This window comes from Juglans microcarpa x Juglans regia, chromosome 7S (assembly GCF_004785595.1).
Source record: "Juglans microcarpa x Juglans regia isolate MS1-56 chromosome 7S, Jm3101_v1.0, whole genome shotgun sequence".
In the NCBI taxonomy this organism is placed as follows: Eukaryota; Viridiplantae; Streptophyta; class Magnoliopsida; order Fagales; family Juglandaceae; genus Juglans; species Juglans microcarpa x Juglans regia.
This window is the reverse complement of record NC_054607.1, coordinates 12283342-12294118: the sequence shown is the minus strand read 5'-3', so window position 1 is coordinate 12294118 and position 10777 is coordinate 12283342. Positions and strand designations below refer to the sequence as shown.

Here is a 10777-nt window from a genome sequence, read left to right as displayed (position 1 = left end):
CAGATTTCAGCACAAAAATACCCAAATCACAAACCAAAATACTGAAATCTCAAAGCAAAATACCGAAATCATTGAACAGATTGCATGATCACAGACCACAGACAAATACCCAAATCACAAACCAAAATACCGAAATCTCAAAGCAAAATATGGAAATCATTGAACACTTCGCATGATCACAGACCACAGACAAATACCCAAATCACAAACCAAAAGTCAGAAATCTCAAATCAGTTTCACGGAAATACCTCAATCGTGATTTTCAAGTTCAGTTTGTAGAGGAAATGTGCAACCTTTTGGACAAGGATTCACGGGCACGGCAACCTTGCAACATAGTTCGGGACGCGCAAACCCTAACACATAAAAATCACTTGATGAAATGGTAGAAAATAGAAAGAGAAGGGGGAGAAGAAATCTAAGCAGAGAAGAGGGAGGGAGGAACGAGGAAGAGAAATTACCTTTTGGGCTGGAAGACGACAGCAGGACGACGGAGAGAAGGCGTCTTGCGGTTGAAGAAGACACAGGCTTGTTTGGTGCGAGCGGGTGAAGAAGACGAAAGGCTACGGAGATGTCTGTTTCGGGATGAAGAAAGGAGATGTTTGCTTCGGGATGAAGAAATGAAAACGAGGGAAATATACGAAGAAAGAGAAAATAACGTGGGAAGATAGATGAAATAATAAAATACTAGTTTAAACCATGAACAGTAACTCGCTATGTTTGGAGAGTCCACTAATTTTACTGTAGGTGAAGTATTTAACTTTGGACTTTTAGCTAGTTCAATATAGATGATTTTTTTTACATATAGCTAAATTATACACTTGTATTGACATTTGGCTAGGCCATTGTCAATGCTCTGACCACCCCTAACACATGTCATGTTCTGCCAAATTTAAACCTCTGTTTAGCCATCCAAATATTAATTGCCCATCGTTCGTTTGACTGTCCCTCTGTTTAGTACGATTTTTACGATAGATAGAGAATGTTATTATACTCTAGATAGATAGAGAATGTTACCCTCTTGGCTAAATATCTTTGAATTATGTAAAATATTTAGATATCTATCTTCGAATAATAAAAAATATTAAGATAAAAGAATTGAAAGAAAATTTTCGTCCATGTTGTTATACTCCCCAGTCCTCGAACTTCATCAATCGTCTGTTTTGTCTTTGTCTGGCTATGGATCTTTTCTGCGGGTTTTTGTTTTCGTTGTCGAGCATATCACCAAGGCTTAAACTTATAATGAAGCTATAATATAATATAAGTCACTCGTCTGCAGGGCCGCAGGCACTCACCCACGAACCTCATATCCCGAAATGGAATTTGGCAACTAATCAGCTTTTAATTTTGACTTCCAAGCGTAGAAGCTGTCAAAGTAATACAAGGGTAAATCCCAAGATCGAATTCACAGGGACAATGAGAATTTAGCAAACATTTCATTTTCGCAAGACAACATATTACCTTTTGGAGCGACACGAAAGTTTAAAATGATAAGAAAAGATTAAACTAAATGAGCTAGCAATGAACAAAAAATAATAATAAGAAAAGAAAAATAAATTTTAGAAATTAACCGCTAACAATATTAACATCTAAATGGGGCTATTTACTAAGAGAGTATGGAATGGATTATGAGTGAAATTGTCGGGATGATCAAACATAAGTAAAGCTGAAAATACAAGTGAATCTATTTTTCTTTTTCTAAAATTGCTAAGAATCGAGATTTAAAGAAAGTGTGCGGAAGTTGACTTAAACTTGTAAGAAGCAATTAAACAAACACTTGGGATGCAATTTTCACCAACTAATTTGGTGATGGATTTACTTCTCTTTTCATTTTCTCTCAACCATTCTCTCATTCCTAGAGATCATGGTCGGATAATATAGCAATAAACCATAATTTTTATTTTAATAAAACTACTTGACAAATTATATGACAATCATAGAAAAATGAAAGAAAAACATCAAAGTCATGTTACTTGTTCAAGTATCAATTGTGCCTTACGTCTACAATTGATCTAAACCAAGAACAAAGAACTCTAATCTTTTCTAGATGCACATTGAAATATAATCCATCAAGTTAATCATCAAAAGCACTAAATATTGAAGAGAATCCAATCCCAAATAGTCATGGGTTACTTATTGAATCCCAAGTTAAAAATCTAGCCTATCATCTCTAGATTAACAAAATGTTCAAGAAGATTAAAATCCAACATCACTAATTACTGTTTTTAAGGAAAATGACTGAATGAAAATATACTGTATCCCTTAAAGATGCTAAAATCCGAAACTAAAGAAGAACAAAAACTGACGGAAATAAAAATAATGAAACAATGAAAAGAACTGAAAAATAAAATGAAGAAGAAGAACTGAACGAAATGAAACTGAAAGAAAAGATCCGAAAGAAAAAATTGTGCGGAAGAAAAACACAGATGAAAACTAAAAAAAATAAAATGAACGAGAGACGGCGCACGAAAAATTCATTTCTTTTTATACTCTCTGCGTTTTGCCTCAGCCCCCTGCGTTTCGCGTCTTCCAGCTGCCCGTTTCACCTCAGCTCAGCACAGGTTTGCATTTGCGTTTTGAGCTCCTCTTCGTGCGTTTCTGTCCGCGTGAGTGCGTCCCTGCTGCTGTGCGTTTTGTCTCTGCAGTGCGCACGTCTCAGCCCAGCACAGATCCGCCTTTCATCCTCAGCCCAGCTTCGCGTCTTCTCTGCGTTTCACTTTTGCCGTTCGTGCGTTTTGAGCCAGCCTGCTGTGAGTTTCAGCTCCCGCGTTTCATGTCTGCAACCCAGCATTTTGAGTCAGTGCTGTGAGTGCGTGAGCGGTTCTGCGTGAGCTCGTCTCCAGCTCTTGCGTTCGCGGTGAGGCCTTCTGCTCGTCATTTCATCGCGTGAGTGCCCTGCACCATTTCTCTGCAGTGCGCTCGTCCGTACGAGTGAACCCATCCCTCTTTCATTTCTTTTCCTCATTTTGATTCCAATCCCTAGCTGCTGTGCATTTCTGTTACTGCCATGCTAATTGGGCACTTCCAATAATACCCATATATTTTTAATATCTTTCCCATAATGCATTGCAACATTAGTAAAATATCAGAATAAAATTTGGGACATTAAACAAAATTTAACATTGAGTCAAGCATTAAATTTTACTATATAATTAAGTACTTAATTCATTTTTTGATTAAACAAATCATTCATTTTAACAACTTAATCATATAATTTTTAACACTTTATCAGCAACAACGAAGCAAGAGAATTTGAGTTTCTTGCGTATGTGCTGCTGAGAGAATATTAGTTCCCATTTTTATAGGCTATTGACCAAGTCCCACTTGATATATGTGTATATAATTTCTCGTATATATATATGATTATGTGTAGAGCTCGGTTATGGCTCTGGAGTCGAGCTATTGTATCCATCCATTAAAGATGGAGAAATCTGGGTACGGTAGGGATGGCATCTTCAGGTCTCTCAGACCACCTCTGGTGCTCCCCAGTGATCCCAACCTCTCCATGGTCTCATTCCTCTTCCGAAACTCTTCTTCTTATCCGAACAAACCGGCTCTCATCGACGCCGATTCCTCCCAGACCATGTCCTTCTCTCAGTTTAAATCAACGGTCATAAAAGTCTCCCACGGCTTGCTCCGCCTAGGCATCAAGAAGAGCGACGTTGTCCTCATCTTTGCCCCGAATTCAATCCAGTTTCCTGTCTGCTTCTTCGGGGTTGTCGCAATCGGCGCCGTCGCCAGCACCGTCAACCCCGTCTACACGGTCAACGAGCTCGCCAAGCAAATCAAAGACTCTGAACCTAGGTTGATTATAACCGTACCCGAATTATGGGACAGAGTCAAAGATTTTAACCTCCCGGCCGTTTTTTTGGGGCCCGATCATTCTTCTCCTTCGTCAAACGTCATCCATTTCGACGACTTGGTTTTAGCTGGGTCCGGGAGCGGATCCGATTTCCCGCTCAATGATGTGAAGCAGAACGACACGGCGGCGCTGCTATACTCCTCCGGCACGACAGGCACGAGCAAGGGGGTGATTCTGAGTCACCGGAATTTCATTGCAGCATCTCTGATGGTGACAATGGACCAGGAGCTTGCTGGGGAGAAGCACAACGTGTTACTCTGCGTGCTGCCGATGTTCCACATCTTCGGGCTGTCGGCGATATTGTACTCACAGCTGCAGATAGGGAATGCAGTGGTGTCCATGGGGAGGTTCGAGCTAGAGAAGTTTCTGAGTACGGTGGAGAGGTACAGGGTGAGCCATCTGTGGGTGGTGCCGCCGGTGATACTTGCGCTGGCGAAGCATAGTGCGACCAACAAGTATGATCTCTCATCCTTGAAGCATATCGGGTCTGGCGCCGCGCCATTGGGGAAGGATATAATGGAAGAGTTTGCCAGGAAGTTTCCACATGCGGTGATCTTTCAGGTACTTTGAAGGTTGACATGTTCCTATATTTTTGGATTTGTAATTTTATATTTGTATTAAATAAGAGTATTCGTTTGTTTTTATCTGAAAGAAATAGTGATTTTGTATATGAGTTTTATAATATCTATTTATTGTTATTATTATTTTAAAAAAATTATATATATAATTGATAACCCTTGGAAGAGCCCAGCAGCAAAAATATGACCTACTCTGTTTGGTCAATGGACGAGGAATCCAAACCATTCTGCCTCAGTTTTAATCTAGGAAGCACTAGCCAAAAACTCCATCCTCGTAAGTTTCTAAATTCGCTCACAATTATGTTCAATTTGGAAATATAACTATTCTCATATTATTTTACTACTATTTATTACTATTCACAAACTAGTCACTACTATTTCATTATATTCATAAATTATTTCACTATTTATTATTCACATATCATTAAAGAGACTCTTCACCTTGTTTGAATAATGAGATGATCTCTAATTATTTCATCTTATCTTATCATTACAACTTTTTTAAACTTTCAAACAAAATATAATAATTAATTCAACTTTTTCAAATTACAAAACAAAAATAATATTAAAAAAAATATTCTAACAATATCATATTCAGTTTTTAACTTTTATCTCACTTCACTTCACTTCACTTCACTATCCAAACCTCTCATATCCAAACAGAGCCTTATTTTCCTAATTTGGAAGACCAGAGTAGCAAGAATGTTAGAAGATAATTGATAAGCTGAAAAATGATTTGGGCTTATTAACGAGGGATATTGCTAGTTTGGGACTCTGTACAATCAATAGTGAATACTTGATTGTCATAACACTTACATTGGGACTCTGTACAAATTGAGTTCATATGTTTTATTTGGCTCTGTTTTGTCTCTAGAATGTCATGTTTTTCAGTTGACCCACTTCTAACATTTGAATGTGTTAAAGAAACACAGAATCCTTGCAGGAAAGACCATCTAGGCAACGAGGAATATTTATAAACTGGGAATTGCTGAATGGCCCTGATATGATTTATGCTTTAGCAGGCAAATCAAAACTTGATAATAATTCAAAGGGGTATTAGACTTCCTGCAGTGTTTAGGTCCTGGGAATGTTTTCATTTCAGTGCCTAACTTGGCTTTTTGTTTTTAAAGATCATTCTGTGCATGTTGTTCAATTTGAACATTTTTCTCTTATTTCAGGGGTATGGGATGACAGAAACTTGTTCAGTTATTTCTGTTGAGAATCCAAGAGTAGGCATTCGACATACTGGTTCAGCCGGAAAGCTTGTTTCCGGAGTTGAATCCCAAATAGTCAGCGTAGATACACTGAGGCCTCTCCCTCCCAATCAGTTGGGGGAGATATGGGTTCGGGGGCAGAATATGATGCAAGGTACTGTTCTGGTTTTTTTCTCACTCTCTCTCTCTCTTTTCCTGCTTCAGACTATATCCTTCTTCTTCAAAGAGTTTTTATGCTCTTTGATAAGAAAGTGAGAGCACTAATCCCATAATTGCATTGCATTCAGGTTGCTCATCAATAAGGCTAAGTAGCCATTCGTCTGCCATTATGAATGTTGCAACGATTAGATATATGATCTTTGTAAAACATTCTGTCATACCATTAAATGTGGGATGACTAACATAGAAAGAATTCAAGTGAAAATCTATTTGGGCTTGTATTGTGCAGGAAAAAAAAAAAAAAAAAAAAAAGAGAGAGAAAAAAACTCTAGCAGGTTTATTTATTTATTTTTATAAGAAATAGACTTCATTTCATTCCATAAAGGAAGTTACGTATGTGACTCAAGTTACAAGTCAAACTAACATCTGTTGTAAGTTTTCTCGTACACAAATTTCTTTGCGACGGATATTGTTTAAACTTCAAAAGAAACTCTTAAAAAGAGAGTATCATTTTCTGTATAAAACAGAGGAAAAACAACCCGTATCAAGATTCCATCCTTTGTATAAAACAGAGGAGAAGTGAACAACACACCCATCCTCCCAAATGGAGCAGGTTTATTAGTTATATTCTACTTATCTTCTAAAACTCCTACCACTTTAGTTTCCCATATTTTTCTTTTAATTTTTTTTTTCTCTGGGATTGGTGTATACTGTCAAATTCGGTGTTGTATGAAATGTGGGGGCATATCCAAATGGGGTGTCTGAATAGACGTACCCACTTCCAATCTCCTGGCCAGTTACTTAGCTAGAATATGGCTGCCCTGATCACTGCATGGAGTGCAATGTTTGTGCTAGAAAGGATCATATGCCCCTCATCAACATGTTTGCTTATGCATACCATACACAAGTCGGTGATATTTAACAAGTGGTCCTTCCTTACAGTTGTACCCAAGCTCTGCATTCTTGGCATTCATTTGCCTACTGTTCACATCAGATATGTAACCCTATTACTGCAAAACTTTCAGGTTATTACAACAATCCACAGGCCACCAAACTGACCATTGATAATAAGGGTTGGGTACACACAGGAGATCTTGGATATTTTGATGGAGATGGGCACCTTTATGTTGTTGACCGAATTAAAGAGCTCATCAAGTACAAAGGTTTTCAGGTAACTTCTTTCTGCTGCCACTTGATGTTGCATGTCATCATCATAAGCATATATTGATAGGTTATGAGCAGCTTTCTTGTCCTTCCTTCTTATATTTAATTCATTGTAGCCACTAGAACGTGCATTTTAATATGGACTTTCTTTTATCAAATAATGGGCTCTATCTTGAAAGGTTGGGAGAGACAAATTTTAAAGCTTCAACCACACATAAAGAGTCACCCGACAGAATAAGTTCCCATTCGGGAGCCTACGTACTGATAGCACTTCATTTACCCATCTTGCTCCTTAGGCTAGCGCCAACTGTAACGCCCTAATGGAAGACACAACCACATGGTCTATATTCTAAAAGGACTAGTCAATGATATAATTGGAGTCATTTACAATTTCTACATGCTATATATTTTCTATGATGTGGCCCTTCTTGCATCTCTAAACTTCTTTTAATTTGATTCGTTAATTTAAAATAAAATATTTTGTCAATCTTTTTGTAGCTAAAGGATTTGTTATATAATAATAGAGTTCTACCGTTCCGGCAACCACTTTCGTACTTTGCTTATATAGCTTTTTGAGATTATGCAATGGAAGGGGCTTAGCTCTGGATACCCCCTATTCGCAGAAATGAATGGATTAGAAGGGGCCAATACCTTAGAAATTAGTTTATAAACAATGTTCCAAAGACTCATGGAGCGAAACTCACCAATTTTTCAGAATTCTTGGTCTTTGAGATATGAGTACAATTAAGCGTGTGGTTTATGTCATGTGGAAATTTCCTAGAATTTAAAACAGATAAAAGCAACATGCATTCAGAAGAAAAAGCCTACACCATCTTAACCCGGTGCCCTGCTGCATGGGATGCATTTCAACTATTGTTGCTTTCACCTTTTATGATCTTAAAGACATGAATAATTCTTGCTTTAAATAGGAAGACAATCCAATTATGAGGACATAATGAGTAATTCTTGCTTGGAAATTCTGTATCCACTTGTTATTAGCTGCAAGTTGGTCCAGGCGTTTTTTGCTTTGAAATTCGTACATCTATCACTCAGCTCATGAATCATGGAGGGAAAGTGTCAAGACAAATATATATAGATAATTGAATATAGCTCTTTCCATTAGTTTAAACTTTTGAGATAAGTGATGATTTCACTCAAAGACATCCTTATTCCGTTGTTTAAGAGTATGATTCGAAGTCAGGACCTCTGCTGTGATACCATATCACCACTTGTCTAAAAAATTTAAGCTGATCAAAAGTTATAAATTTAATTATTTGTATTATATTCTTTATTCGTCCATCCAAAATAAATGAAAGCGAGGCCAGAAGCAGTTCATGGAGAATATGTAATTAATTATTGTTTTAATTTAGGTTGTTGAACAAACAAGGTTAAACAAGTTCCTACTAAACAAAGCTCCCATATCTAAAACTCATGTTTTGCTTGTTGCTCTTGGGAGACGCATCATTAAGTTTTCAATGTTTCCATATTTTACCTATATTTGTTTTGATATTTTTGCATGTTTCTTCCATTCTCACTAGATTGCACCAGCAGAACTCGAAGGGTTGCTTATTTCTCATCCTGAGATATTAGATGCTGTGGTCATCCCGTAAGTTCAACACATGCGAATTCAGTAGAACACAACGAATTAACTCTTTAAAAGCCTATTGTATATATACTTATTTTGAGAGTAATGATACAATCCTAGAACGTGCTAGCTTTGCGCAGTTCTATTGAAAAAGTGGGGTTTTTCATGTGTATCTCAGGTATGCCACACTTTTTATCAAAAAGACTACACGAGACTTAGACACAATAGAACTGTATTTGACTCATTGAAAGTTAAAGACATTTCCATTTTGCAGATATCCTGATGCTGAAGCTGGTGAAGTCCCAATTGCATATGTTGTTCGTTCCCCAAGCAATTCACTTACCGAAGAAGATATTATAAAATTTATTACTAATCAGGTAAGAGGCTCCCCTTAAAAATCTAAATTTAGGGTCAAATTTTACATGATATTCGATTACACTTGTGAATGGCCACATGCCAAAATCATTGCGTTGCATCTGTAAGCCGATTATCATTTTTGACATAGGTTGCACCTTTCAAAAGATTACGGAGAGTGACATTCATAAACAACGTTCCTAAGTCTGCTGCTGGAAAGATCCTCAGAAGAGAGCTCATTGAGAAATTACGGTCAAAGGTGTGAAACTAAGCGATTATATGTAGCCGATTCAATGTTTGCTGTAATGAAGAAGATAGTCTACCAGGAGGGGCAGAGTCAAGATATTGTAGCCATTATTTTCTCTTAACACTTAGAACATGTTCGTCACTATCCTTTTTTTTGTCACAAGCTGAAGCATCTAAAAGGTGTTGTTTAGTACTTTGGTTATATCTTACAACCATACCAAGATATCTGTGCATATGCATATTTGTTATTTGGAAGTTCAACAAAATGATGAACAAAGAATTGTATGTATGAATTTCAAAATTGGATTGCATAGGATTGTAAGCCGAATAAAGATATATATTGAAATCCAAACTAGATTGCTAGTTTTCTTCAAGAGTTTTGAGTTTGGTTCAAGTTTACTACATTGACAACCCCTACGGATTGGTTCTAAGTGATAAAGGCTTTAGTCCTGGTATTATGTTTCTTTCAGGTCTAAGATTTGAATCCTCTTAATCCCGTTTGGATAGTGAAAGTGTTTTATTTTATTTCATCTTATCATTACAACTTTCTCAAATTTTCATACAAAATATAATAAATAATTCAACTTTTTCAAATCCGAAAATAATAATAATATTAAAAAATAATATTATAATAATATTTTATTTAATTTTGAACTTTTATCTCAACTCATCTTATTTCATCTTAACTCACTATCCAAACGATATTAAGATGCAAACAATCTAGGGTCAATCGGATTATCTGAGGTGCACTTGCGAGAAATTTGTTTAAGGGTTTGTGCACTCTTGGATTAGTTGGGAATTTGCAGATTAGCTGTTCAAGTTTGATTTTTAATTTATTTTTGGGATTGTTTCCATTAATTATAATATTTTGTTAAAAGCCATAAGTTAGAGTCCATGTAGAACATTTTATTTTACAAGATATTCACAAATATTTTAAAGAAATACTTGTAGGAATGTCGAATAGAGCAACTACAATGACATAAAGGTAATGTGAATGTTTACTTTTGTAATATATCAGAAGTATGAAGTATGTGGTTCATTGAAAGACCAGTACTTTTCATGCTATAAACTGATGGTGGATGATGGATCTTCCAATCTATATTCTATATTTCCAAATACATGCTTTGGGTTTTTACGTAAATGTAACTAAAATCTGAATGCCCCATTAATTGATGCTGATTTGATGGCCATTACATTCAATATTACTATATATGTTTTCTAGATATTTGATCCCTGTTGGTTGCTGCTAATGTTGGGTTTGTCTTCTCAACCATAGATGGATGAGAGTAATACTAAATATTGTTATAGAGTGAAACTTCCGTGCATTCTATTTTAAAAAGAGTGAGGTCTATTATAAAAAAATTAATTTTTTTATAAGTCATTCCCATATTTATCTATTTTTTTAATAGAAATACGCGACGCTTACATACTTTATGACTATATCTAACATTTTTTATAGGATAATGCACCGGTTGATGTAGTTAGTACTACACAGCTTGCACACTAGTCCGACTACTACACCCAAACCTACATTACCCGCTAGTTCTAGTGAAAATCCATACCATTTTGTCTATATGAATACATGGTACCTTGATAGGTGATGAGGATATGGTAGAGA

The 10777-nt window shown here is 36.3% G+C and overlaps 1 protein-coding gene across 1 annotated transcript; it reads left to right on the top strand.

Moving 5' to 3' along the window:
* Window positions 1-3324: 3324 nt before the first annotated feature.
* Window positions 3325-9533, top strand: LOC121241233 (4-coumarate--CoA ligase-like 7). The gene is made up of 6 exons (XM_041138923.1): window positions 3325-4420; window positions 5616-5805; window positions 6836-6981; window positions 8513-8580; window positions 8834-8936; window positions 9065-9533. Exons 1-6 carry the CDS (start codon window positions 3380-3382, stop codon window positions 9176-9178), a joined length of 1662 nt encoding a protein of 553 aa, XP_040994857.1. The 5' UTR covers window positions 3325-3379; the 3' UTR covers window positions 9179-9533.
* Window positions 9534-10777: the final 1244 nt, after the last annotated feature.